This window comes from Mesoplodon bidens (assembly GCF_964165515.1).
Source record: "Mesoplodon bidens genome assembly, chromosome: 11".
NCBI classification, from domain to species: Eukaryota; Metazoa; Chordata; class Mammalia; order Artiodactyla; family Ziphiidae; genus Mesoplodon; species Mesoplodon bidens.
The window spans coordinates 60,624,588-60,652,269 of record NC_138167.1 but is presented as its reverse complement, the minus strand read 5'-3'; the positions used below and the strand labels follow the sequence as shown (position 1 = coordinate 60,652,269).

The 27,682-nt window shown below is 60.4% G+C and overlaps 2 protein-coding genes across 11 annotated transcripts in view; one reads left to right on the top strand and one right to left on the bottom strand.

The window, feature by feature from the left end:
- Positions 1-16,575, top strand: part of GRAMD4 (GRAM domain containing 4) — a 76,099-nt gene extending 59,524 nt beyond the window's left edge. For all 5 annotated transcript variants that reach the window (XM_081249040.1, XM_081249044.1, XM_081249043.1 and 2 more), the window contains 15 exons: positions 3,234-3,295; positions 5,439-5,571; positions 5,946-5,971; positions 6,556-6,647; positions 7,943-8,034; positions 9,139-9,187; positions 10,353-10,424; positions 10,806-10,849; positions 10,925-11,034; positions 11,768-11,922; positions 13,470-13,614; positions 14,371-14,464; positions 15,217-15,301; positions 16,132-16,200; positions 16,452-16,575. In XM_081249040.1, the coding sequence (XP_081105166.1) occupies positions 3,234-3,295; positions 5,439-5,571; positions 5,946-5,971; positions 6,556-6,647; positions 7,943-8,034; positions 9,139-9,187; positions 10,353-10,424; positions 10,806-10,849; positions 10,925-11,034; positions 11,768-11,922; positions 13,470-13,614; positions 14,371-14,464; positions 15,217-15,301; positions 16,132-16,200; positions 16,452-16,559 (1,336 nt within the window). In that variant the 3' untranslated portion in view covers positions 16,560-16,575. The remainder of the gene's footprint in view (positions 1-3,233; positions 3,296-5,438; positions 5,572-5,945; positions 5,972-6,555; positions 6,648-7,942; positions 8,035-9,138; positions 9,188-10,352; positions 10,425-10,805; positions 10,850-10,924; positions 11,035-11,767; positions 11,923-13,469; positions 13,615-14,370; positions 14,465-15,216; positions 15,302-16,131; positions 16,201-16,451) is intronic.
- Positions 16,576-20,267: 3,692 nt separating this feature from the next.
- Positions 20,268-27,682, bottom strand: part of CERK (ceramide kinase) — a 52,321-nt gene continuing 44,906 nt past the window's right edge. For 2 of the 6 annotated variants that reach the window (XM_081249873.1, XM_081249875.1), the window contains exons 11-13: positions 27,273-27,547; positions 26,004-26,212; positions 21,824-24,215 (exon numbers count right to left, since the gene is read on the bottom strand). In XM_081249873.1, the coding sequence (XP_081105999.1) occupies positions 24,143-24,215; positions 26,004-26,212; positions 27,273-27,547 (557 nt within the window). In that variant the 3' untranslated portion in view covers positions 21,824-24,142. Of the gene's footprint in view, positions 20,359-20,817; positions 21,775-21,823; positions 24,216-26,003; positions 26,213-27,272; positions 27,548-27,682 lie in introns of those variants that run through there. The other 4 variants (XR_014017113.1, XR_014017115.1, XR_014017114.1 and 1 more) reach the window with 4 other exon arrangements.

The window sequence follows — 27,682 nt, the reverse complement described above, 5'->3', positions numbered from 1 at the left end:
ACACACACACTCCATCTGCAGGATTAAAACATGGTAGTTTATAGAAACCCCTGTTTTGCTTTTTAAGAAAATTCCAGGGAAATCGCCTTGGTTTAAGCTTACTCAAGGCGAAGCCCACGTCCGGTTATCGGTCCGAAAGCAACATGGAGAAACTGCCTTTGACCTCCACTGGCCTCTGGTCAGGCCCTGCCCGGGCCCCACCCTTGGGTTTGCTCTCAGCGGCACCTCCCATGGCTCCTCCGCCCTCCCGGCTGCGTTGAGGGGGCCGGAGGGTGCGTGTCATCCTCCTGTGCTGCACCGCCCACCGTGTTGGTTGGGGCTTTGGCCGGGGCGCCCGTGTGGGAACTACACAGAACCTGGTGACTGCCTCCTGTGCCCAGCCTGGCCCTGACATGTGGCCCTGGCACCCCCTGCCCATGAGCTTCATCATCTGTCCTGCGGCCTCGGGTTGTTGCCGGGGGGATAATTAGATTCTAGAAAAGCCCTCCAGGTGCACTCCACGTTAAACATCAGCGGAGGTTGTTCCAAAACATTTAGAAGAATCCACAGTTATTAGGAGTACAAGGGCCCTTTCTAATGATGAAGTGAAGTCCCGGGGCGTTCGTGCTGCTCTGAGGCCACCGCTCACTCCCCACCTACCCGGAGCTGCGGGTGGGCCCGGCTGGGAGGCCCTGATTCGCTGTCTGCCCTCTGCTTTCCTCTTCATGTTTAGAACATGATTGCTGTGCGCTGTGTTGACAGTCTGTTTCCCACGTCCCATGCACGTCACAGGCACTCATGATGTTCCATATGTGGTGTGATGGGAAGAAGGTAAAATTCCCTGCCACCTGGAACACCTGCGCCCGTGTTGCCAGCCGTCTTTCCCTGCAGGCAGCTAGCAGCCCATTTATACCTAAATACCTGTCCGATTCTAGCGGTGATTATGTTGGAAAGATCACACAGCCAGTGGCTGTGCAGTATGACAGATGCAAGCCAAATGGTACCAAGCACAGCACCCCAGACAGCCCCGCCGGCCACTCAGGCCCCAGGCCTACCTGTGGCTGAGTGATGCGTGTCCTTCGGGCCCACAAGTCCTCAGTAGCACACCTGGGCCCGGGCTCTGGTGGGAGCCCATTTGTTAGTGCTTCCTGTGTGAGCTGCCTCTTCAGGACCCCCGGCCGGTTCAGGGAATGTCCTGGTCCGGAGGCCTGGACACCTGCCCAGGAACAGAGGGAACCCAGTCTGGAGTCTCCTGCGTGCCCCAGCTCCCCTCCTCTTCCCAGTAAATCCCCGTTTGTCAGTAGCTCTGAGCATGGATGGCCATTTGGGCAGCCTGGCCACGGGGAGGGGTGGGCGTGGAGGCCTAGCCCCCTCCTCTTCCACCATGGCTCCCTTCTCTGGGACCCCCCTCTGTCTCACGGTTCCCTGTCCACCGCTTCACGAGGCTGCAGGCTCGCCCCCTGCTCACCCTGCCCTCCTCGGATCCAGCTTGTCCTCCACGCTTCCTGCTTCGGCACAGCGTGGCCGGGATGGGTTGCAGTTACAGGTTATAAACCCGCAGAGCGGGTCGGTTCACGGAGATGCTGGAGTGGGGTTGTTACCGGGTCTAAGCTGGTACTGCTCACTGCACGACGGGCCAACATCGAGAGGCGAGTTGTTGGGACAGGGAGCAGCAACTTTATTCCGAAAGCCAGCAAACCAAGAGGATGGTGGCTCGTGCCCCAAAGAGCCCACTTGCCTGAGTGAGAATTCAGGCTCCTTTTATACGAAAAGGGGAGGGAGAGTAAAGCCAAACGCTTCCTGGTTCCCATCAGCCCCCAGAGAGGATGTGTTCATTTCTTCCTCCCTGCAGTCATTCACAGGTGGGCCTGGGCAGGAGGTTTTCTGGGAGCTAAACAGAGGTAATTTAGCTTAACGCTCATTACTGGGAGGCAGGGTTCCCAGAGATGGGCCACTATGTATAATTTAAGCTTATAGGCAGCATCCCTTTAGCGATGAACTTGTGATAGGATACAGAGGTTCTTCCCTTTTACAAGATCACGTTGTGTTAACAGAGCAGGATGCCGAGGGTGCGCGCCTGCCGAGGGTCTCCCAGCCCCACTGTCTCTGTCCTGGAAGAGCCCTCCGTGCCCCACCCCCCCAGTCCTGCCGAGGTTTGCCTGGGTTGCCACTTTTCCCACATCCTGGGATCTCTGCTGCACTGGGAACCACAGCAGCAGTGTGGCGTGTTGGTAGCCCAGGCTAGTGCAGGGTGAGGAGGGCAGGTGGGCTGACCAGTCAGGGACAGGGCACTGCCCAAGGGAAGGGGGTCCAGCCAGCGGCTGGGGGCCAGTCCGTCAGGGCCTGTGGTTGAAAGTCAGGTCTGTGGTCAGGATCTGGCAGGTGGCCAGGAACTCCAGGGAGGCTCTGAGGCCGGGTGACTGCTGTAGTCAGGTGCAGCTAGGCCGCAGGGGCAGGGAGCTGGGCAGGTGGCCGGCATGGACCAAGCTGGGACCTGTGCACAGCTTGCCAGGCAGGGGCTCACCCAGCCTGTGGCCTTGCATGGTGCTTGCTAAATATGTGTGTCGCTGAGTACCTTTTCATTAGCAGGCCAAGTAACTAGTATAAGAGCTGTTTATTCTGAGCTTAACATTAAATAAAGAAGCAGATGGGTCAAAATTAACAGGAAAAGAAAAGAGTTGTATGTTTGAGACAGTGTTTGGTCATCAAAAAACAAGAAGTGTAGGACTTCGCTTGTGGCACAGTGGTAAAGAATCTGCCTGCCAACGCAGGGGACACGGGTTCAAGCCCTGGTCCAGGAAGATCCCACAAGCCGTGGAGCAACTAAGCCCGTGCGCCACAACTACTGAGCCTGTGCTCTAGAGCCCGCGAGCCGCAACTACTGAGCCCACGTGCCACAACTACTGAAGCCCCTGCGCCTAGAGCCCGTGCTCTGCAACAAGAGAAGCCACCGCAATGAGAAGCCCGCGCACCGCAATGAAGAGTAGCCCCCGCTCGCCGCAACTAGAGAAAGCCCACGCACAGCAATGAAGACCCAACGCAGCCAAAACTAACTAACTAACTAAAGGATGCCCATGAGGAATGCAGCTCTGTGCTTGCCCTACTGCCCTCACCCCGCGTTTGAGCTGAGCAGCCAGGACCCCAGAGGGATCCCTGAGGGTGGCCCCGTGGGCGCGGGAACCTTGCGAAGCCCGGACTCATCATGCTGTATCTTGAACTAACAGAGATCTTGCTTATTCTCCCCTCTCTTTAAGAGCCGAGGAGCCGCCCGCTCAGCAGCCTCCGAAAGGGCAGGCCCAGGGCAATAATGGAGCAGGTAGGCCTGGGGGACGGAGATGGGGTGGGGGTGGGGGGTTGGTTCTGTTCCCGGGTGCACCTGCTCACTTTCGGGGATCCCCTCCTGTTGGAACTGGGTGTCTCTGATTACCGGTTGGTGAGTCTCCATAGCAGGTGCAAGGCATTCGATCAAAACATTACTTTATTTTCTCCTAAAAATACAATGCGACATCTCTCCCAGCCCTTCCCCAAAGAGGAATCATGTCGCGGTCACACTGGCTGCTTGGCCCCTGGCCTGGCGACCTGCTTCCAGAGGCCGGCTGTCCTGACAAGGGGGTGAGTGGGGAGGTGGGGTTAGCTGCAGGCCTTGTGCCCCAGCACCCCCAGGTCAGGATGCAGAGCTCTTTTCAGTGCCTTTTCTTCCCACCCCGGGCTCCAGTTCCTTATCCCCCTCCACACTTGGCACTTTCTGAAACTGTCCTTCAGAGGATGGCATGGGAGGAAACTGGGCTTCTCGAGGGGCCGGATTTGTGGTGGACCCAGGCCCCTCGCAGGCTGAGAAGGTGGGAGAGGGAATAGGGTTAGGGTTGACGGTAAGCCCCTGCCTGTGCTGGGGGCTCAGAGGGCTACACCAGGAGGGCCTTCGGTTAAGCCCTGCCCAGTGTAAAGGTGAGGAGACCAAGGCCCGGGAGGGAAGGCCTCTCAGGCTTACGCTCCAGGTGGAGGCTGAGCTCAGACCAGAGCCGGCTCCTGACCCCCTACCTGCCGTCCAGAGAGGGAGACGCCTCTTTTCCAGGGCCCCGGTGCTGGACCCCGCAGACAGGCCAGCCGGGTGCGGCATTGGCTGCTGTGTCCACTGGGTCATAGTCCCCTTAGGTTCATGACCAGTGGCCCAGGTTCCAAGCCAGGAGCAGCACTAGGGCCCCCCACCCGGCCAAGGCCCCTGCTGTGTGTGGCAATTGATGAGCCTCCTGCACTTGTGGGAAGTGTCAGAGGAGAGTCCTTCCACCCCGTCCCCACAACGAGGGTCACCGTGTCGTGCTCTGTGTGGGAGGTGGGGAGTGTGGGGAGGGAGGGAAGGACCCCACCAAGTGCAGCCCCGAGGACGTTAGGTCGGGGGGACGGGTGCTCTGCGTGGTGCTGGGGCAGAGCAGGGCTGGGGAGCGCCGTGAGGCCTGTCCACTCGGGCAGCGCACCTGACCTAGACCCGGGGTCGGCGGACTACAGCTCCCCATCTGCCTTTACATTGAAAAAAAATCTTTTTACACTTTTAAATGGTTGGAAAAAAATCAAAAGGATTTGACACGTGAACGTTACATAAATTTCAAATTTCAGCGTCGTCAGTGTGGTTTCATGGGGACGCAGCCACGCCCGTCCCATTACTCACTGTCCACGGCTGCTGTCCAAGCGGTTATAGGGCTGAGCCTGCCTAGGCTCTCACCCTAAAGACCCTGTCGTGCCCCAGGTGGGCTGCGAGAACCCAGGGCCCTTGTCGCCCTTCCTCTGGGCATTTCTGAGCCTCGCGGCCTCTGTGTGCACCGCCCTCCATCCCCCCGGCCTCCGCTCCGTCCCTTCGTCCCTTCGAGCTGGCAGCACCCGACCACCTGCGTGCATGCCATCCCCCTCTAACTGTGGTGGGACGGCGCCCCCTGCGGGCGACTCCACGACGTGCTCTCCGAAGGGACAGACTTGTTCCACGGGATTCGGGCTGGTTTTCTCGAGTCTGATGTGGGTGACTTCACTCACTGGGGCCCCCAGCGGACCACAGCCCCTGACGCATGCCCACTGGCTGTTCCCCAGGGTCCGGGTGTCCCTGGGAGTGAGCCCACCTGGCCACTTCCCAGACCAACCAGTGTGCCCGGCGGCGGGGGGTGGTCAACGCAGCGCCAGCAGTGGGCTGAGAGCCCGCCTGGACAGCACCTGCACCGGGGACAGCCTCCAACAAGCCGGGGGTCGGTGTGAGGAACACGGGGGGCCCCCGGGGTCTGCGTTGGTTGGTTTGCACCTCGTGGGGAAGTGGGTTGGGCTCTGTTCTCAGGGCTCCTGGCCCCTCACAGTTCTGGCGTGGACGTGCCCTCGCCGGCCCGGCCGGGAGCCCCACCCACCAGTGCCCCTGCGTCTGCTGCTCTGTAAGGCCCCTCTCAGCCTGCTGCCCTCACCTGGACCCCCACCCCGTCCTGCAGACCGACGGAGCCAGGGGCTGTGCCCCCGTGTCCAGAAGTGGTTCTATGAGAAATTCGGGGAGTATGTGGAGGACTTCCGGTTCCAGCCCGAGGAAAGCACGGTGGAGACGGAGGAGCCCCTCAGCGCCCGGAGGTGGGGCCCGGCTGGAGGTTGGGGTGGAGGGGTGGCCCCCGGGGCCCGGCTCTGCGGCTGTCCCGGCAGGACAGGCCTCCTCGGGGCCGGCAAGCAAAGCCGGGGAGGTTGTGCGGGGGGCGGCCGCACGGCCATGCCCCCCAATCAGTGGTCGTACTGGTGCTTTGCGACAGACACCACGCGGGGACGGTGGCGACCCCGAGAGTGCCCGCGGGCCGGGCTCTCAGACTCGGGTGGAGGCAGCGTGGGCGGGAGACGAGGAAGCCGCCCCCCAGTGGGTCACCCATGCTCCCCGGGGGCCCGCAGGGAGCTGCGGGGTCAGGACGCGGCTGCAGCCGAGTGGGTGCTGGTGCTCATCTCTTCCCCCCTCTTAGGTTGACCGAGAACATGAGGAGGCTCAGTAAGTACCCGGCGTGGACTTAGTAAGTACCCGCTTGTTGCTGTGGCTGTGTGAGCCGCTGGGGCCGGGGCTGCCTGGGCGGTGACTGCGGTCTTGCACTGAACTGGACTTACTTCTGGAAGCATGTTTTTCAGGAGTTCCCAGCCCAGCCTTCTTCCTAAGGCTGTGGGAAGTATGTCCCAGGCCCACCCCGTCTGTCTGTCCGCCCCTGGCCCGTGGCCAGAAGCCGAGTTTCCCTCCAGGCCTGGGAGCCCCAGCAAAACGTGGTGCTTCTCCAGATACTTGTCAGGGCCCGGGGTGTGCGGACTAAACCCCCATTCCCCGCCTGCGGGCACGGGCCGGGGCAGACAGGCAGACAGACGTCTCCCCGCGAGGATGGAGGACGGGCCGCAGCCCGGGAGTGGCCGCGGGAGCGCTGGCCTGGGGTCAGGCGCGCCGGGAGCCCGCGACAGTTGGGGTTTGCTTTGCTCCTTTTGGTTCCCTCCCCGGCCCCGCACCGCCAGCTGGTGCAGCAGCCGGACCGCCAGGTGTGTCCGAGGCCCGGGCTAGCGCTGGCCTGACTGCGTGGTCCGTTCTGTCCCCAGAGCGCGGTGCCAGGCCTGTCACCAGCTTTGTGAAGAACCTCTCTGCCTTATCCGACTGGTACTCCGTCTACACGTCTGCCATCGCCTTCACCGTGAGTGCTCCCCGTGGATGGGTGGTGGGGTGTGCACCCTCCCTGAGGTTTCCTGAGGGACCCACCCATCCTTGCCGTGTGGGACGGCTCCCGGCCTCGGTGTTTCCGCCTGTAAAGTGGGCTGCAGGGCAGTTGTAAGGACTGGATAAGGGTGTTGTGGGGTGCAGCCTGGGGCTGGCAGTGGGGCTCCCCGCCTGCCCAGAACCCCGCAGCAGCGTTCTCGGGAGAGGGCCTCGAGCCAAGCTTATGGTCGACTTTCCCAAGTGGGTTGGGGAAGGGGCGGTGGGGAGGTCTGTCTGCTTGTGCAGAAACCAGCCGTCCCTCCCATCCGGCATCGGCGGCTGGGGGAGGCTCCTGGCGGGCGCACAGTGGCCTAGGGGCCAAGCAGGCCACCAGGCCTGGGGAAGGTAGGCGGCGTTGGGCCAGCATCACAGGGTGCTTTGGGGAAGATAGGCCCAGTCGCAGTCTGAATTGTCCTGTGGTGGCTGCTCCCAGCCCTGCCCGGGGAGACCCTGCCGTCCAGTGGGAGGAGGATGGAGAGGGAGAGCCACAGCCCCCAAAGGCCCCATCTCTGCAGAGGCCCCCATAGGTGGCCTCCACCTGAGAGGGTCCTGAGGGCCGCCCTGAAGCCCCAGGGGCCCCCCGTCCACCGGGGAGATGGGTGTTGTACACTTGCAGAGGACAGGCGGTGGTGGCCAGGGGCCAGCCCCCTTCCCCCTGGAGGTCTCCTCTGGCCGCCCTTCACAAGCACTCTGCTCTACAGGGCCCTGGCTGCTTTGGGTCCCAGGTCCCTAGTTCTGCCTGTGGGTTAAGGCTGAGCTAACCCTGCCCGCCGTTCAGACCACCTGCCAGGCCTCCTCCTGAACCCACTGCGTCCGTCCCCTACCCTCTCTGAGCGCCAGCACTGTGCCCAGCACCCTGCCTGCCCCGTGCGGCAGGGTAGACTGTCAGCAGTGCTGGGTATGTGGATGCCTCCGGCTCTGGTAGGTGGGCCCGCAGCGGTGCTGGGCCAGGACCTCTCTGTGGGGTCAGCCCTCCTCCTGTGATCCCGGGCCACCTCCAGGCTGCTCCCCGCCCACCCAGAGCAGTGTTTCCGTCTCACCTCCTCCCCAAGCGGGTTTGTCTACGCTGCGTGCCCTGGTCCTCGGGCCTGCAGAGGGCCGCTGGGGCCTGGTCTCCCTGCCTGCGAGTGCCGCCTGCCTGGCTGGGGGAGAGAGGGATCTGGTCTGTCCTGAACCATGCGGGCAGGTCGCCTAACCGTCTCCCTCCCGACCCATTTCTCTCCAAACCCGCAGGTGTACATGAATGCCGTGTGGCACGGCTGGGCCATCCCCATGTTCTTATTTCTAGCAATTTTGAGGTTATCCCTCAATTACCTCATAGCCAGGTAGGTGCGCCGGTTTGTGGTGTGTGCGCGGCTGTGCTGTCTTCCTGCGTTACACGCACGGCAGGGCACCTGCCGAGCCGGCTCTGTGTCACGTGCTGGCGTTTTGGGAGGTTGTCCTCTGATAGTCCCCGAGCCCCCAGGAGGATGGTTTGCTGCAGCGGGCAGGGTGATTCCCAAACCCCAGCAGCTCTTTCCAGCAGGCTGCTGGCGGGTGCCGGTTTTGGGGCCACTCTGGCCCCTCCTCTGGTCGTGCTGCTTTTGGGCAGGAAAGTCCCCCCTCCACACACACCTCAGCAGTGACATCCCAGTGGGCGGAGGTGAGGTTGATGGAGCTGCAGCGGCTCTGTGCCCTGGGAGGTCCCCACTGGTCGGGGTGCAGGTGCCGGGGAGGCGCTGGGACTCAGCAACCCCAGAGCCCAGGGCCATGTGGTGTCTTCCCTGCGCCCTCTCCGAGCACCTGCTTTCCATCTCGAGGCTGGGGGCGGGCGGCGCTATTGGAAGCCAGCACGCTGGGGTGGGAACCCCGTGTCCCCGGGCCCTCCCGGGTCTGTGTGGACCTGAGGTCGCCCCACAGAGTGACCCCCAGCTTCACGTCGGGCCTAACAGGAGGGCCTGCCTTCTGTATTTTCACTGAGCCGTTCAAAAGTTCACTTTACGCACAGTTTTTCTAGGTGCTTCTCTGCGGTTGCCTAAGTTGGTTCGTTTGAAAATGTTTCTCGTAGAAAACTTTTAAGCGCTTGTGAAAGGGTTCTCCGTGCCCAGGCTAGACGTGGTTCACTAAAGTTGTTGCTGTTGCCACTTCCTTGACTTATTTTGAGAGGCCCGTCACCTCTGGGTGCTTATAAATGTGTGCTCACCCCCAGGAGGGCCCCCGGGGAGGGATCTGTGGGGGTGACCTGGGTCATCTCCTCTCTGGAGCCTAGGAGGGGGCCCTGGTGGTCTCAGCAGACGGCCGGGTGTTTCTGAAGCTCCTGTCCCAGTGGCCAAAATTCCCGGGTGCGGCTCCTCCTTGGGAGCGCAGGCCTGGTGACTTGACGTCACCCCTCTACGGCCACCGCCTGCAGACGATGCCGTTGTAAAGGCGTGCTGTCTCCTGTTTGCCAGGGGCTGGAGGATACAGTGGAGCATCGTGCCTGAAGTGTCCGAAGTGGTGGTGAGTCCTGGGAGGGGCTCCGTTGCCTGGGGGGCCAGGCTCTACCTGCCAGTGCTGTGCGGGGGCCGCGGGTCCCCCAAGGCCTCCAGGTGCAGCTGTGTGGACGGCGGCGGGGAGCCTTGCCAGGCGAGGAGAGGTCGGGGAGGAGAAGGGCAGCCGCCCCTATCCGGAGCCCTGCGTGGCTGCACCCTGACCCCTCGCCAGCTGATGCCCGAGCGCCCTTCACGAGCCTGGGCTTGGCTGTGTGAGAAGCAGGTTGGCCTGGCCGGGCCTGGCTTGACCTGACCCTCCTCAGCTGGGACGTGATGTGGAGGGGAGGTAGCGAGGGGGCCCCTGGAGCCGCTCATAGCCTCCTGTGGAGGGAGGTGAACGATGGACGGGCTGGACCAGTGGCTGGCCGCTCAATTTTGTAAACAAGGTTTTATTGGTCTCCGTCCCGCCTGTGCATTTACGCTGTGGCTGCTTTGGGGCTGCAGCAGCCAAGCTGCTGCGACCAACCATTGGGCCTGCAGAGGCACACGTGCTTATCACCTGGCCCTTTACAGAAAGTTTGCCCACCACTCTACGGGGACTCTGGCCCGTGGGGGTGAACCACCAGGCACAGGCAGGAGGGAGGCCATGGTGCGTCCATGGACTTCATCAGGTGTTTGAGCACCTACCATGTGCGTGGAGCACACAGTAGGGGTGCAGGATGTGGTGGTGTCTGCAGGGGCTCCTTTAGACAGGGGTCAGGGAGCGTGTCTCTGGGGAGGCAGGCCTGTGCCCTTTGGCCCTGGTACCTGGAGGTCTTAGGGAGGTTCTTGCTGAATGAACTCAGACAAGCAGGACAAAGTCAGGCCCCCCTGCTGGGGCCTCAGTTCCCCCGCCTGTAAAGTGTGGGGTGGGCGCAGGCTGTGGTCTCAGATGCGCCTCTGAAGGTGATCTGTTCAAGCAGCCCTGCCCACCTGGGGGGCTGCCTACCACCCTCTCAGGCACCAGATGGGTGTCAGCTAGCACAGCTGCCCGTGCTGCCCCCTCGGGCTGGGCCCCCCAGGGATGCCCGTCCCTCTGTGTCGGGGCAGCAGAGACCTGGTCCCCGGGCTGGGAGGCCTCCTTGCTGTTTTTGTCAGTAATTTCTCTGAACTGTTAAATTTCAGTGGAAATTCTCTTTCCCCTTTGACTGAAGGAGCCTCCAAAGGAAGACCTGACCGTGTCTGAGAAGTTCCAGCTCGTGCTGGACGTTGCCCAGAAAGCCCAGGTACCGCTGCCGGGCTCCAGGCGGGGGGACCCCAGCTACCCAGCCCTCCAGACCTGGCTTGTCTGGGAGCTGACACCCGAGACAACCCGGTTGGTGGGGAGGGCCCTCTTGGCTTGGTCTGACGCCGGTGCCCCAGTTGGTGGAGGCCCTCCTGACCAGTGCCAGGGGAGCTCCCGGGAGGGTGCAGGCCTGGGTCCCTCGTCTCGAGTGGTGCCTTAACCCCTGATTCGGACCTGACCATCACCCAGTCTCGGCCTGGGAGCGGCTGGGCAGGACCATGAGCTCCGTGGCGCCGGCCGTGGTCTCCTGGGCGCTGGGCATCTCCAGCATTGCCCTGTGGCCCCGGGGGTGTGTCGTGACCGCAGCTGCTTCTTCACACAGAACCTCTTTGGCAAGATGGCCGACATCCTGGAAAAGATCAAGAAGTAAGTCGTCAGCCCCTGGCCGGCCGCGTGTACGATGCGCCCGCCACCTGGCTGAACCTCTCCTCTCCCTTCCAGCCTGTTCATGTGGGTGCAGCCTGAGATCACCCAGAAGCTGTACATCGCGCTGTGGGCCGCCTTCCTCGCCTCCTGCTTCTTCCCCTACCGCCTGGTGGGGCTGGCCGTGGGTAAGGAGCCTGCCGGACGGTCAGCGCGCCGCGCCGTCTGATCCGCACCGCGAGCTCCGTCCACGGTGCGTGGGTGGGGGGCAGGCAGGGGGCGCCCGGCCTGAGCTGGAGTGTTGGGTGTGGTGGTCACACAGTTCGGGGGCCTCATGGTCTGGGCACTGTGCCCACCTGCCCTTTGGCCCCCAGCGTGCAGGTGGGTCCTCGGTCTCTCGTCCCCTCCCCGCCCCCCTCACCAGGAAAACTAGGGCAGGCAAGTGAGGCCGTGGGGGGAATGACAAATGCCAACGGAAGTGCAGCGTGCTCCGGGCTGTCTGTCTCGTTTCTCTGGGGGCCTGGGCCAATGCAGGTGCCCTGACCAGGAGGCGGGAGCCCCTGGCCGTCACTGCCGGCTCACCTAGTCAGGGGCGGGCAGGCTGGGGACGGGTCCCCCGAAGTCCTGCTCACGTCCCCTTTGGAGGATGGTGACTCGTGGTTTTGTGTGGTCGGTTTTAGGGACAGGTTAGTGTTTGGCCTGAGCCACTTCTGGGTTGGAGGTAACAACACACACATAGAAGTGGCTTCCCTTTCAGCTGGGGTCACTTCCCTGCCCTGTGTAACTACCCCAGGACCATCGGCCCACACCTGGGTCCTGGGAGGCCCTCCATGGAACACCTGGCGGGGTGGGGACCGCCGTGCCGGCCACGCGGGCAGGGCCGCAGGGTCCTGGAGAAATGGGACCTCATTCTGCCCCCAGGACTCTACGCCGGAATCAAGCTTTTTGTCATCGATTTTATCTTCAAACGCTGCCCGAGGCTGAGAGCCAAGTACGACACTCCCTACATCATCTGGAAGAGCCTCCCTACGGACCCCCAGCTCAAGGAGCGCTCCAGCACCACCGTGTCACGCAGGGTAGGCCCCGCGGCGGCCGGGAGATGCGCCGGCCACACTCCGCTGTCCCTCACTTCCGGCTTGCGGGGAGGCTGGTGTCTCTGATTTTCGGGGCCGTTGAAACAGACAACTGCAGGGGTGGATTCGCTGTGACCGGCTCTGCTGTCCCGAAGGTCCAGGGCTGGCCAGCCCTGGGCAGGGGACAGCTGCTGGGGGAGGCTGTGCAGTGCTTGGAGGCTGGTTGGGGGGCCCCTATCTACGTAGACTGGCTGGGGAGTGGGCCCCGCCAGGCGAGGCCGGCCCCCAGGCCAAGGGCAGGAGGGTACAGGGCGTTGGCCGTGACTGCTGAGACCCTGGGAGCCTTGGGAGCAGGGAGCCCTGGGAGTGACTGCTCTCTGGGTGGGTGCTGGGTCCCTGCTGTTCCCGGCAAGGGCACAGCAAGGCCGAGATGGGCCCATTTTGTGCTCACGGGCTGGGACTGGGTGGAAGGCCGTGTGGGCATTAGGCACCCTGTCCAGAGCCAGGACGAGGAGGGCAAGCTGGCCTTGGTGCTCTTCCTGGGGTCTCAGACTAGTGGGGAGGTTCTGGGCTCAGTAGGACTCCCACGGAGGTGTAGGAGGGCTTCCTGGAGGAGGTCACGTTGGATTTCAGAGTCTGGTGTATGAGTGTCCTCTGAGGAAAGGGTGTCTGGGAACTGATGCTTTTGTCCGTGGAATGGAAGCTCTGGGTCAAGTGTGGGTCAGGCTTCCTGGGTTCTAGGACAAAGCTTGTTGGGGCCCCAGACTCACAAGCCAGGTGTGCAGCCGGGCAGGCAGGAGCAGCCTGCACCTTGGGGAGCCGGTGGGTGGGCTCTGGTCACGCAGACGGAGGTGGACCCAAGGGGTGAGGCCCAAGAGCAGGCAGCCTGGCTCCCTGAGTGTCATGGGCCCGAGCCGCTGGGGGTGGGCTTCCCGGGGTGGAGGGCGACCCCACCAGGGCGTCCCGCGGCCGTGTGTTTGCGCGTGCTGCTTGCTCAGCCGGTGTTTACCGCCTCGTGTCACGTGGACCCACCTTTCCTTCCGTGGCCGCACGTGTGTGTGGTCCCGTCCGGCCAGCTGTCGGGACACGACAAGGTACGGTGTCCGTGTGGTACCTGCACCCCCACGCCGTGCCCTGATGCCACGCGTTGCTGTGGTCTGACTCCGTTTGACTTGCCAACCTTGCTCTTGGTGGCCTGTCCCGCGCGGCCGGTCCCGGTGTCCGCAGCGCGGGCGTGAGCACCTGACGGTTCCGCACTGACCGCACGTGCTGGGTCGGGCTCGGCACAGTGCCTGGGGCGTGGCGTCGCGGGGAGAGGGTCTGCCCGCCTCAGCCGGGCTGCTCTGCCCAGACGGGGGCTCATGGGCGAGGACGGGACCCCACGTCTGGGTGTGCCTGCCCCTCCGCTCCTCCGTCCACGTGTGCACGGAGGAGCCTGGGTGGGGTGAGGGTGCGTGCGTGCGTGCGTCCCGGCTCGGCCCCGCCCCTCTCCCGCCCGCCCACCCCCCGCGGCCGGCGGGGCTGACAGGGGCGTCGTGTGCCCTCGGCAGCCGCAGACGACCTCCTCGCGGGGCTACGTGTCCAGCGCGCCCGCCGGCCTGAACAAGGACGAGGACGCCAGCCGCGTCCATGGCGCCAAGAAGAGCAATTTCCACGAAATCTTCAACTTGACAGAAAACGAGCGTCCGCTGGCGGGTACGTGTGTACTGAGCCCGTGGCCAGGCCAGAAGGGGTCGCCCGCCCCAGTGCAGGGGGGCCCGACGGGGGCCGAGGGAGGGCCGCCCGCCCGCCTCCCCCTTCCCGGGCTTCCTGGGCGGGTGGGTCGGAGGGGCCGAGCACGTCTGCAGTGGGTGGCTTGACAGCGGAAAGGCAGGCCAGCCGGCCCCGAAGCGGAGCCGCAGAGCGCCACGCGTGCAGGGGCTTCCCGGTCCTGCCTTGGCCAGCTCGTCCCTTGCTGTGGCCTCCTAGAAAGCTGGGTGGTGACAGGTGACTCGGGAGCCCAGGGCCCTGCTCGGCCTCCCCCGAAACTCCTACGCTGCCCGGCTCTCCGTGAGGCGGGTCGGGGGCCCTTAAACGGTTTGGCCTCTGTCGTGTGTGATACCAACTGCAGAAAGAGAACTTTGGAGAATTTAAGTTTTGACCTTCTCCTGAGCCCTCTTTCTGTTGACCCAGACCGTGAACCTTGAGAGTCGTGGCCGTAGTTTGATTTACTTAAATTGTGCTTTTCCTTTAAAAAAAAAAAAAAAAATCTCTGCCCATTGACATGGGAGGGGAAACATCTGCTTTCTAGAGGCTCTCAGAGGCCACTTTCCTCCCACTGTGGGTTTCATCTGATGGTGGAGGGTGAACGTCAGTACATCCTTGAAAAGCCAGTGCTGATGGTTCCGACATCAAGTCAGAGGGCGGGTATTTCCAGTAGGAAAGGTCACGGGCCGCTTTTGTCCCCGTCAGTGTGTGAGAACGGCTGGCGGTGCTGCTTGATAAACAGAGACCGGAAGATGCCGACCGACTACATCAGGAACGGGGTCCTGTACGTGACGGAGAAGTGAGTGAGGCCGTCGGCGGCTGCGGGCGGGCGTGCCTTCCGGCTGGGGCCAGGATTAGCGGGGGCTCCTCGCAGGCCCCGCGGTCCAGGGCGGCCCAGCCGTGGGGACCCCTAGCCCTGCCGAGACCCCAACTCATGCTGACTCCCGGCCCCCGGGTGGGGAGGTACTGCCTCTGAGCCGGATGCAGCCGGGGCCGCAGGCCGTCATTTCCCCAGGGCCTGGGCTGCCCTGGTCTGGGTGCTCAACGTCGTGTGATGGGAACCGTGCGGTTCCCCCAGCCAGGGCCCTGGCCCCAGGGCTGCAGCAGGGTTCTTGTTACCCTCCTTTTGGGGCGTAGCAGCCCAGCTACCCCCAGGGGTGGGAGGGGGCGGAGCAGGTGCAGGGAGGTGTCTGTTCTTAGCCCTGGGGACCCTCGGCCACCTCGCCCCCCACTCTCAGCCAAGGACCACCTGTTCGTCTCTACCCCCTCGCTGGAGGAACTGGCCTCAGGGACACACAGGTTTCTTATTGGGCGTCCCGGGGATGCTCACGTCATGGGAACATGAGTCGGGTTCAGTGCAGAGCAGTGGGTTTTGAACCTGAGAAGCTGTGAGACTGGGTAAAAATGAAATCAGTTATAAGAGGCTGGCGCGTCGCGGCAGGTGAGGGGGCCCTGTGTCTGGGCTGTGGCTGCAGCTGCCGGGCACGGTCCCCTCTGGCTCACCTGCTGGGCTGTGCTCTGTCCACCCCTGCCCCCCGCCGCCGCCGGTAGTTACCTGTGCTTCGAAAGCTCCAAGTCCGGCTTCTCCAAGAGGAACAAAGTCATCAAGCTGGTGGACATCACGGACATCCAAAAGGTGGGTGCGGCCCCTGCTCGCCCTCACCCCCAGTCTCAGGAGCGGAGGAGCGGCAGGGTTGCAAAGCCGGCGGCCGAGTTGGGAGCGGGGTGCGATTAGAACAAACCGAGGGGTGCCGTCTGGACAGTCGGGCAGGCGGCGTTTCTCCCCGCGGCAGGGCCCCGCTTCTAGGCGGAGCCCCGTGGCCCGTCGGGGGGTATCCACACGCCGTGGGCTGTGCCCTCTCTTCTGCCTGGTGGACCAGCGTCTGGCGTCCTCGCACGGAAGGGGGTGGGGGTGGGGGGTGGGCAGTGAGCTGGGCCCCGGCAGCCGTCTGCCCCTTGGCCCTGAGACGCTCCCCCGGGGCAGGCTGTCCCGGCTCTGGCATTTTCCAGCACTTTCCGTCGTGTCACGTGGAGCAGGCACAGGTGTGCGCAGAGCCTGACACACACACCTGGTGGGGGAGGCCAGGCCCACCCGCGCCCCCTCTGAGCCTCCTGGGTGGGCCCCCAGGGGTCCGCCGGGCAGCGTCTCCTTCCCTCTGAGGGTGTGTCAGGAGCACCCCTGTGGCTGTGGTGGGTCCCTCCCTCCCAGAGAGCTGTGGGGTCGGAGGAGCAAGGTCGGGCTGGGGGAACTGCTCCCCCCACGCAGTGCTCCTTGTGGGGGCCCCGGCAAGCCTGGGCGGGAGTGTCAGCGGGTCTGGTGTTCCGCTCACACCATCAGTCCTCGTTCTCTGCTGGCTGGGGAGGCCCAGGCCCGTGTGGGGCTCCGTGGAAAGCGCCCTGGGGTGTGGGGAGGGTGGCCCCGTCTCCAGGGGGGCCGGTGGTGACAGGCACGCCGTTGACTTTCAGTACAAGGTCCTCTCCGTCCTCCCGGGGTCGGGCATGGGGATTGCTGTGTCCACGCCATCAACACAGAAAGTAAGTGCCGGGCGGGGTCCAGGGAGACAGCGGCGGGGGCCCGGGAGTGGCTCTGAGCGCAGGCTGGCCAGGCTTGCGGCTGGGCAGAGGGGCCTGCGAAGCACCCTCCCTCCCTCCCGGGGCAGGAGGCTGCGGCCCAGCGCAGGTGCTGGGCGGGGTGGGGCCGGCTCCAGGTGCTGGGCGGGGTGGGGCCGGTTCCGTGTGGACCTGGCGGCACGCGGACTCGCTGCTGGTGCTTCCTCTCCCGCCAGCCGCTGGTGTTCGGTGCCATGGTGCACAGAGACGAGGCGTTCGAGACCATCTTCGGCCAGTACATGAAGATCACGGCGGCGGCGGCGGCATCGGGCGGCGACAGCTAGTGTTGGCTGGCCGTGACGCTGCTGGGAGTTTTTCTTTTTTTAACAATTTGGTAGTGGAGAAAAATTGGACATCCTCGTGATCTTTTGCAATAACCCCCCCGATCTGTGGTTTCTATTGCGTTGACCCTGCGTTTTACAGACCCCTTTGCTCAGGGGTCGGGACTCTCGAGGGAGCGTCTTGTGGACGCGAGGCCACCGGGAAGGATGACACGCAGGACACACCGCCAAGCACAGCTGCGCCTTCTCTGTCCCCACCGGGCGGAGACCGGCGCGGCCGCACCCCGGCTCTCGGAGGCCAGCAGCTTTGCCACACCAAAGCCATACGAGGAGCACACGGGGCCCTCCCCGGGGTGAAGGACGCCGGCGATAGGTGATGTGGGGGCCCCTGGCCAGCGCCATGAACGGGCCCGTCCTTTAGGGAGACCCCCATGCACGTCCTGGGAGCGCGGTGCTGACCAGCTGGCCGGGGGCCCCAGATCAGCTCCTCAGGAGGATGCGGAGCGCCGTGCGGTGCAAAGGCCCAGGAGGACGGCCACTTCGGGGGTGCTCCGAGCCCTGGGGCCGCCCCCGCCTCCAGGCTGCTGTGCCAGGGTGGGAGCAGACCAGAGCGCCTCAGGCCCGAGGGGGCCCAGGCTGGCAGAGGGCCTGCCCGTGGGGGCGGTGCGGGAACGCTGGGGAGGTCAGCCGGCTTTGGGGAGTGACCGCGAGCAGAGCCCAGAGCTCGGGGTCCGTAGCCCTGGTGCCTGCACACACTCGGCGGGGAGTGGGGGGAGCCCTCGCCCTCGGGGAGGACAGAGCGCGCGCCTCGCAGGCCCGGCCCTTCCCTGAAGCCGGCGTCCCATTGGGACTGACTGGCCGAAGGCCTCGGGGACGGACACGCCCAGGAGACGGCAGGGCCGGTGGGGCCACCCCCTCTCGGCACACTCCCGACACGGGCACCTCCGGTCCCTCAGCTTGTCCTGAGTCCTCTGGGTGTCACGGAGATCGTTGTTTTTTGAAGAAACAGAAGATTATATTTTTTACAGAGAGCAAGCTGTTTTTCTTATTTTTGTATCGTTTTTCAGACGTAATTTTTACCTTTGCTCCCCATTTGCTGGTTGGGCGGGCGATTCGGTGGCGTCACTCCTGTCACCCCTTGGTGAGGGGACCTCGCGGAGTGTGCTCGGGAGCCACGCCCACCAGCCAGACAAGCACACACCCCGGCCCAGTCGTGAGGTACCGGGGCCCTGCGGTGGCCGCCCAGCTCCTGGTCTCCCTGGCGTCGGTGTCTTGTGACCTTTCAGAGACGAAGGCAGAGCCCGCCCGAGACCTGGGCTTTGCCCCGCAGTCGGTGCAGGCGGACCGAGTTCTGGGGGGCGCTGTGGGTATACACCCAGTGGGACCCCCTCTGTGCCCGGGGCAAGGCAGGGTGGGCCCTGAACTGGCGCCGGGTGACTGTGGGGCGACACCCGTGGGTGCTGCTCAAGCCCCACTCCCCGGTGCTGCTGTGGGTTCGACATGTGTCCCTGTCAGCACTGTGGGACTCTGTCCCCACGCACTGTGGGTGTGTCCCTGCGTGGAATGGACTTGCCTCCTTCAGAGTGGCGTGGTTTGGTTCGAGTCCCTTCTGAGGAGCAAGGGAGATGAAAACTGACCACGTGCGGGATGGCCGTCCCCAGCTGCACAGTGGCCCACGGCAGGTCCCTCTTTGGAAGCCCAGGGCCCCTGCCGGGAAGAGCGCGGGCCTATGTGGGCCCCCTGTCGGGGAGAGCCTGGAGTTTTATTGAGTTGTGTAAATCTGGGCAGATGTTTAATTTCTGCGACTAATCACTGAACTAGAATGAATGTTAAATTTTTTATGTCTGGAGCTCGAGTCTATTTTGGATCTGTAAATACTCATTACCAGTGTAACTTTTGTTCAACAAAAGGATTGTACTGTATGAAGAACTGATGAAAAAAAATGCCCCTGTAACATTTTTTTAAGAAAACCTTGTTTAAAGAAAAAGTCTTGTATAAATTATAAATTTTTATTTAAATAAACCTGTAATGCTTTGTGCTAAGGTTGGGGGGCTCAGTTTTCCTGGCAGGGTTCCCGCGCACCATGGGCATCTGGAGTGAGACAGGCTGGCACCACGGGCCCCTCGCAGTGGCCCAGGGTCCCTGTGGCCACTAGCACTAGAGGGCAGTGGGGATTTTGGCACCAAGGCCGAGGAGTGAGGTGGGCACCCAGGGAGTGGGCTGGGGGTGGGGGAAGCTGTGGACATTGGGAGGAGGGAGGCAGGGGCCCAGCTTCCAGAAGAAGGAAGCCAAGGATGATGGGTGGTGGCCAGTGGGGGAGGGGCGTCCAGGGGCTGGCACATGCCACGGGTGCGGGGAGCTCAGGGATGGGGCCGGAGCAGCACTTGCAGTTTGGGGTACAGGTCCTGGCCCCGCCCAGAGGCGCCTCCCCTCGGGGGCCGTGGGCATCCCTGGGACCAGCTGCTGCTTGCAGCCCTCCCGCGGTCTGAGGCTGAGGGGGCCCTGGGCAGAGGGGTCCTTAGTGCTTGTGGCTCAGCTGGTCCAGTTGCTGGCGCTGGACACAGAGGGATGCAGGAACCTGCCTGGCTTCTGAGACCCCCAGGGTCGCACACTGACCTGTGCTGGGGACACCCAAGGGCCCCCAGCTCCCTGCGCCCCCGGGAGGCAGAGAGGCCTGCCCAGGTCCCTCAGGGAGTGGCCAGAGCTGGACGGAAACCAGGTCCAGTGGGCCAGCTCCGCGGTGAGGGGGACGGCCTTGGATACCACATCCGTCCACCTATCCCTTCATCCATCCACCTGTCCGTCCGTCCACTTCCGGCGCTGTCCTAGGCACTGGACACAGCAGTGATGGGACAGCGGTCCCTGGGGAACCTGGCAGACATCAGACGCCCCTGGGAGTACTGTCCCCTCGCCAGTGACTCTCCTGACGACACACCCAGGCTGTGATTTTGCAGCTAAAATAAACCTCCTGGTCCCCTACCTATGCTTGAAGTTCCCACTCAGCCTCTGCCCCTCTTTGTGGCGGGCCCTCTTCCGACAGCCCACGTGTGCCCCTGGCCCCGCAGGGCCAGCCCAACGCCCGTGCCTCCAGCTGCCCTCTCGTCCACAGCGAACCCCACTCCCTGGAGGGGAACGTGTGGTGAGGAAGGGTCGGGAGCTCAGGGCGTTGGGGGGGGGCAGACTCCCACCCGCCGCGCAGGTGGGCCTCCCCAGGTAACGGCCCCGATTCGCGCGTTTTACAGAGGTTTTGTTATTTCATGTGTCGGTAAAGCAGCACACACGTGGCTGGTCACTGTTGAAAACGTGCAGCAACCTTCTTTAGTCCCCGTGGTTTCCTCCGCAGGCTTATATGTTTCACTGTGTGCCTTTCAGGGCACGGCTCTGAAGGCTGCTCTTGGCTTTACCTTTTACCTGGGGGTCCATGGGACAAATAAAAGGGGCCGTGGTGCCCCTGTAGAACTTGGGCCTTTGTTCCTGGGGAGACAGAGCCCCAGCAGGGCTCCCAGCAGGAGCCACCACTCTGGCTGCAGATCAGGGCAGCAGTCACCCCAGGGTAGTGGGTGTGGAAAGGAACACAGAGGGAAATGAAATGCATGTTCTTGTTCTTGAATCGCGGTTCTCCTCATAGGTCCTTGCTGTTAATAGCACAGCATTTGGTGAGTGAATTTTATGACTATGTGATGGGTAAATAAATAAGGTCACACGCTGACCACAGAGGGGTGCTGATGACGAGCCCAGGATTGTAGTGCTGTTCTCCCTGCAGTATTTAACCAACGGGCAAAGCCAAGTCCAACGTCATTCGCTGTAACAGAGACTGGAGTGAGGGGTGAGGTGACCCTGAAGGCCACCGGAATCTCGGGGAGCAGCCTCTGCCTGGGAGCTGAGGGTCCGGGAGACACCTCCCCGCCGCCGTGTGTGGGAAAGCCGCCCGGCTCGCGGAGATCTGCCCCCAAGACACGCTGGAACCGGGAGGCCCAGCCCCTTCCTGCTCTGGACCCCAGTGTCCTCCACTGTCAAAGGCTGGCATCACAGCACCGGTAAGATTGGAAAGGATGATACTCAAATATTTGTGATTATAGAAAGCCCCCAAATCCGCAGAAAAATAAGAGGCAAGTTTCTCTGGATAGAATCTGATACATAAAAAGCCACTACATTTCTACATAAAAACAAAACTTTTAAAGGATAACAGCCTCAAAATAGGAGGTTTTTAAGAACAAATCTAAACAAAATTAAGAGACATATGGAAAAATTATTAACCTGTATTGAAAGATGCGAATGAGGACTTACATAACGGGAAATCTATGCAACGTTCATAGACTGGAAAATTCAGTTTCATGATGAAAACGTCTTCTTAATACCCACAGAACGAAACAGGCTACAGAAAATGACACAGTATGATGCCTTTATATAAAGAGCAAAACCTGAAAAACTATGCTGTCTCAGAATATAAACAGGGGAAGAAAAAATAAAACCACCTCTCTTCTACCCTCTTAGGTTTACATATCGGGGTCTGTGAATTAAACTGACCAAAGGCAAATTAGAAGGAACAGCATACAATTTTTATCTAATGCTAATATTTGATTTTTTTATGTGCCTCCAGGCCTTTGTAGAAAAGCAGTGGAGACCCAAAGAGGTGGTCAGACCCAGGGCCTTATATGGATTTTAATAAAGGGCAATAAATTTGACAAGAAGTGACAAAGGAAAGGGAGTTTGGGCTTCTAGGGTAAAGTTAATGTATTGGCAAATTTTATATGGAGAAGCTAACGGAGGAGAAGCGTTGTTTTATTAAGGTTTGTTTGCGTAGCACCACCTCAGTGCTAACTCTGTCTCCAGGGACAAAGGGGGCCCAGGAGAGAAGAGGGGGCACACACACCCTCACAAAGAGGAAGATAGGTCCTTTCAGGCAGACGGGGGAGGGCAGAGAGCTCTTTTTGGCATCTGCCACTTCTTAACTGTCTTCCGCTCAGAACAGTCCTTATGCCAAAGTGGCACATTTGGGGGTGCCACATTCTGATCCCCTCTCATGGGTAAAGCAAGGAAATGATACCCTCAAATTTTGAAGCAGTAGTTACCTCTTCGGTGGAGGCAGGGGAGGCTCAGTCCACAAGGGCACACGGAGCTTGGGGGTGAAGTTCAATTTCTTGGCATGGGTGGTAGGTACCCCATTGTTCATTTTACTCTTGTTCTTTAAGTTGTACGTGTTTTCACAAAAAATACTCTACATTGAAAAACAACAGGAAACTCGTAAGAGAAAAAAAGAAGCTACGTCCTGCCCAAAGTAACAACTTTATTTGTCTTCTCAAACATATCAGAGCAAATTTCACCATTTTCTAATCTTGAAGCCAGCAAGACTAGAAAGGAAATTAAGCCATTTTCTGCCCACACCGCCCAGTTACACGGGACTGCAGTAAGGACAGAGTCAGCCGCCCGCCCAGGGGCAGGCACGCGCCGCCCTCGCTCGGCATCAGGATGGCCAGGAGGAAGGTCCGGGCCTGACTGCTGCACCAACAGGCCACACAGGAGGTTACTGACCTAGACTAACGCTGCTCAGCGACCCCAGGTTTTCACTGTCCACCCATCAGTTCTGATTTTTTCTTAAAATCCTGCAGTGTAGGCGCTGGGGTCGCTCCGCTCAGGGTCCTCACAGGCCGCAATGTCTGAAAGGTACTCCGGCCCCGTGACGGGGTCATCCACAGCTCCCGGGGTGGGGCGGGGCGGTCCTTGGACAGCCACACAACCTCCAGGGGCAGCTCCAAGGTCTGTGATTTTGAATGTCAGCAAGCAGTCGGTGAATGTCACCAAGGCACGCAGGAACCACGTGGTGTGGTGGGCTTTCTTCCTGAACGTAGAATGCCTACCCTCTGGCCTGGATGGTTTTTCTACAATTGGCAGTGCATTTCAGGGCAGGCCAGTGATTGGAAACATTTCCCAGGGACGATAAAGACTGGAGACCCTCTCGGGGACCCTGGTGAAGCAGCGCAATCAATTCCACGGCACGTCCACGGTGCCCACGGTCCCCCGCGCAGAGCTCGTGCACCTTTGGTTTTCTCCCCACCAAGGGCAAACATCAACAAGACGGCAGCATCTCTTTCTTTCTCATCCCCAGACTTTTCACTCACCCGCCAGTTATCAAATCATTCAACTTGCACAATCACTTAATAACATGGTCTCCTAAATAACCACTGTTGAGGCTGCCCTTTCACCTGCCCTGGGAGGGACTGAATGGTGAAACGGCATTTCAGGTGTACTTCCAAATAGGAATCGCTGCAAAGGAATTCCAAAAGTAAACGATGTCTGTTAGATGCTAAAGCGGCTGCCCGGACCCCGCGTGACAGGCGGCGGCTGCTCACACTGCCCCTCGTAACAGTCAGACTCCCTCTTCACAAATCCAAGGTGAGGCTGCATCCTCGCACGTTTCAACTAAAGCTGTTTTAGATGCGTCTTCCACACGCTGAAGCACGGACACAAACAAAACAAGGCCCAGGCGAGGGGCGCCCCTGGGCCCGGGGAGGCCCCAGCACTTGAGCAGAAACAAACGAAAACACTGACAGTGAGGACACCGTTTATCCTCTTCTGGTTTAAAGGCCAGAACTTAAAATAAATATATAGAAATAAGTGTGAAGATAAGAAAGGAACAAACCTGGACGACGTGGTACAGACTCGGGGCTGCGCCCAAGGGAGCCCGGAGCATGGGACCCTCCCCTGGGGGTGGGGAGCTCGGTCTGGAGTTCACACAGTCCGCGCAGGAAAGTCTCACCGGCTGCTTTCTGTCTCCCCACAAAGCCCAGCTATGGCATCCCTGCTGTGCAGATAGAAAGCTCAGGGATTCCAAATTTAAAAGAGTTAAAACCCTTGTGAGGGCTTTGCAAGCTGCCCGTTTCCAGAGCTCCTGACTTGTTCTCGCTCCCAGCTGGATTGTCTAGAAACACCACTGTGACTTTTCAAGCTACAGCATCGTTACTTGGAGTGTTCTTCTCACTCACTAGAATGGGCTACTCTGGAAGTGTCGCTTCGAGCAGGGCTATGATATTGCATTGCAGTCGCACGGGACAGAAAGGGTCCAGTAATAATGCCTTAATCGCAAGTTAAGATGCAGGTACTACAAAGGCAAAGAGAACCAACTACTTTCCACAACTTGATCACAAGCTACTACAGGGTAAGTCTTGCCAAGCAGATCGGTGACCCTGTAGGTACACTCGTGTCCTGGTGGCGTGACCTCGACGGAAAGCATTCATGTCGCGTTGTCCCTACAGTTATTGCGACAGAGCCACAAGTGGGCCGTTTTAACATCTGCGCCGTCAGCATGGTTGAAATCTAAGAAGCCAAGCACTCCCAAATCAACAAGCGCCACTCGCTGAGGATAAGTTACGTGAAATGCAACCCAAAGACTCACATAGAACTGAAAATGCCAAATATGTCCACAAAATTGTTGACAAAAGGTATTTTTTCTAAAATCAAGATTTAACTATCAAAAATAAATTTCTAAGTTTGAATGCGTATCAACATAATTGGTCTGTAGTAATTTTCTTAAATGCTGTTCCCACTTCCCAAGCACAGCAAGAAGGCTGGTGATGCGAGACGGCGTCTCAGCGGTGTGACTCCTGCTTCGAGTTCTCTTCGATTCCTCGTGCAAAGAGCCGGACCAGCTGGCAGTGGACCCTGCAGAGACAAAGGGCCACACTTAGACCCTGCGCGTCCCCTGACTCTCGGCCCCCCCAGCTGGTGGAGGGCGGAGGTGGGCCTCATGCACCAGGACGGTGGGTCTCACCGTGGCAGTCTCTGGTCCCAGCTGGCAGCAACAGGCCAGGGGCGCACAGCGACCTCCTGACACTCCTGAGAGACCTATTTTGCAAAGGGCAGCTGATGGCCAAGTGGAGATCCGGGACCCCGTAGGCCCGGTTGTAATTCCAGCGCCCCACCCGCGAGCAGAGTAACAAACCCACAGGCCGTCTCTCTCCCTGCCTCGGTCTCCTTATGAAGACTGAGCTGACGGGGCCATGGGGAGGGTCCCCTGAAGGGCAAGCCTGAGCGAGTAGGAGACGCAGGAAATGTGCAGTCACGGAAGACAAGTGTCGCCACGCCAGCCCGAGCGCCCGCCTTCCACACAGAGCCGCAGCACACGAGCGGGGCCCGGAGGTCAGCGTGGGCCCTTGGGTCCCACTGGCAGTGCCGCCATCCCACTTGATGAGTGACGTCACAGCCTCCTGAGAGATGGTTAGTCCCAAAGACCCCATAAGTAAGTGACTCGCTGTTCAAGGCAGCAAATCTTTATCAAGATGTGTAGGATATATTTCACAAAAGAATGCCTTTTTTAACTTTCAGCAATTCATAATCCGGCATTAAAAATAATTCCGTTTCCTTAACTTGTGAAATGAGTCTACAGGAGCCGAACCTCTGCACGCATGACTGGCAGGCAGGGCGGGTTCGCCTGTGACCTTGGAGCCACCTCTTGTCCTGAGATGTGAGCAGGGCGGTCCCTGCCACACTGGCCGCATCCTGGTCGCAAGAGCAGGGAGCATGCAGACTGGGACTGGGGGAGGCTGGAGAGCCTGCCCCTGCCCGCGGCTTTGGCTTGCACGCTAACGGGCAGGAGACCTAGCTGGGACCAGCAGCTGGTTGGCTGAGAAGCCATTTAAAGTGGGGATTATAAACGGGGATAATACACAGCATCCTGAAACATGGAAGGGCGCGCCCGCCACCCATCCTTCCACGTGGCGGGGGCGGGGGCCTACAGGCTCGCTCCTGACTGCCTTGCTCGTGTAACGCCCACTCTGCTATCGCCAGCGAGAGTCCAGTTTGGATTCCTTAAGGTCAACCAAGATCCTAAAGCCATTGGTCACAGGACAGAATCCTTCTAGAACTTTACAGTTCTCCCTCAGTCTCCTGTAACTGTTACACACACACCTCAATCAATAGCCTTTTTCTAAAAAACAGTTCCCTTTACTGTGTCTTTCAATGGGGCAAAAAACCACGTTCTTGGCACTCCTATTTCATCTGGCGATGTAATAAATACATATGATCAGACTGCAGATTCCCAGGTCCAAACACAGCAGGCCCAATAGGTTCAGAGCCGGAGGGGCGGGCCTGGTGCCTGGACCACAGCACGGCCGCGGGCTGGGCTCCTTGGGGCCGGAGCACCTCCGGGTGGTCAGTGGATCCAGGACTTGGAAAGTGCCCACAGAGGCACTTTGTTAGTTTGTTTAACTAGTGAAGAGACAGGAGAGGGAATGCCAGTGCTGGCAGTGCAGGATGTGGAGCAGAAAAATAAAACTGAGGGGCTTCAAAACCTGTGAAAAGACCGACCCCTCAGCATCTTTCCAAACCTGAGGTCACGGCATCTCCCTGGGGATTTCACCCGGGGAAACACACGTGCCTCTATGATGCACTCTTATGCTTTAGGCTGTGAGGGTGCCAGGCCCACAGAGCCCCAAGGCCACCTTCGCTCACCTGACCTCGATGGCAGGGCTGCTCAGAACCTCCCCATCGCAGTTCCAGGCGCTGCTGGAGACAGCGCAGCAGCACGGGGGGCGGTCGCTACACAGCTGCCCCAGTCGCTGCTTCCCACGGCCCCGGACGCTGCCGTCCTCGTCCTCCGCAGGCTTCGACACAAACTGGAACTTCTTGACGCGATAGACTTCGACGAAAGTGAAGTCAAACTACCAAGAGACAGCAGGACGGAAACGTGCTCTCAGCGGTGCTGCGCTGGGAGCGGGACAGCCGTCGGGGCCTCCCGGCAGCCCCTCGCCCCGCAGCTTGGGGACAAGAGAAGAGGTCACCGCGACTCTCACGACCCGGTCCCATCCACAATGAATGACGCGGAGTAAAGAACTCCGCGGCTCCTGAGCAGCGACGTGTACGGTTATTTACCTTTTTAACAAGCAGTATTTTAAGAGCCACATAAAAACACTGTTTTGGGCTTCCCTGGTGGCGCAGTGGTTAAGAATCTGCCTGCCAATGCAGGGGACACGGGTTCGAGCCCTGGTCCGGGAAGATCCCACATGCCGCGGAGCAACTAAGCCCGAGTGCCACAACTACTGAGCCTGCGTGCCTAGAGCCCATGCTCTGCAACAAGAGAAGCCACCGCCATGAGAAGCCCGCACACCGCAACGAAGAGTAGCCCCCGCTCCCTGCAACTAGAGAAAGCCCGTGTGCAGCAACAAAGACCCAACACAGCCAAAAATAAAATAAAACAAAAAATAAATTAAAAAAAAAAAAAAAAAAAAACCACTGTTGGCCCAGATCTTAAAAAAATTTCACAGCCACAAACTTTACTAAAATCATAGACTGATCAGAAGTTGCAACTGTCTGGGTATTGTTAGACTCGCCCTCCCCGGCCCCGTGTCACTACAAGGGTGCCAGTGACTAAGGAAAGGTTTGTTGGAAGAGTCTCAATAGAACCCCTTTCCGGGAGCTGAAAGATTTTGTTGTAAGTGACCAGCAAGGGCAACAGAAGGTTGCACTGCATCACTTCGTTCTGTTTTTAAATAGGAAGAGAAACATTCATGCCTCCTAGTTTCTCTGCTCAAAGACTTTATATTTTTAAATGAGATTTTACAAGGAGTAACTATGACTAAGACTTTAAAATGGGTGAAATGCAAACAAAAATCTGTCCTTCTTCCCCTTGAATTCACAGCCGATCCTACAACATACAGATCGGGGTCGCCCAGGTAGAAGCGGCCGCCGACACAGGCCATATGGAAGCAGCGGTGCCCTTACCTGGTCGCCCTGGTTGGTGTGCCTGACGAGAAACCTCAGGAAGTTGAACCGGGAGCACTTCCGGATGAGGATGAGGTCGGAAGACCCGTCTCCCAGGTGGGCGGCCGGGGAGAGCCCCTGGGGGCTCCGGGGACAAGCACAGGACATGTTGGTGGCGTTGATGGCCAGGAACTGCCCGCAGACGACCTTCCACTCTTCCACCTCCTCTGAAGCAGGAAGAAGCATCGCAGATGCTACGTTAAATCCATTAAATCCAAGCCGGGCAGGCGGGCGTCCTGAGATGACCGGGAGGGGTCGTCTCTACAAACGCACCATGCGATCGCTTCTCAGCATCAACACAAAGAAAACCGCGCCCACCGCTGTGCCCGGCGGTCACCTCCCAAGCGGCAGAGCTGTTTCTCGGGCCCTCG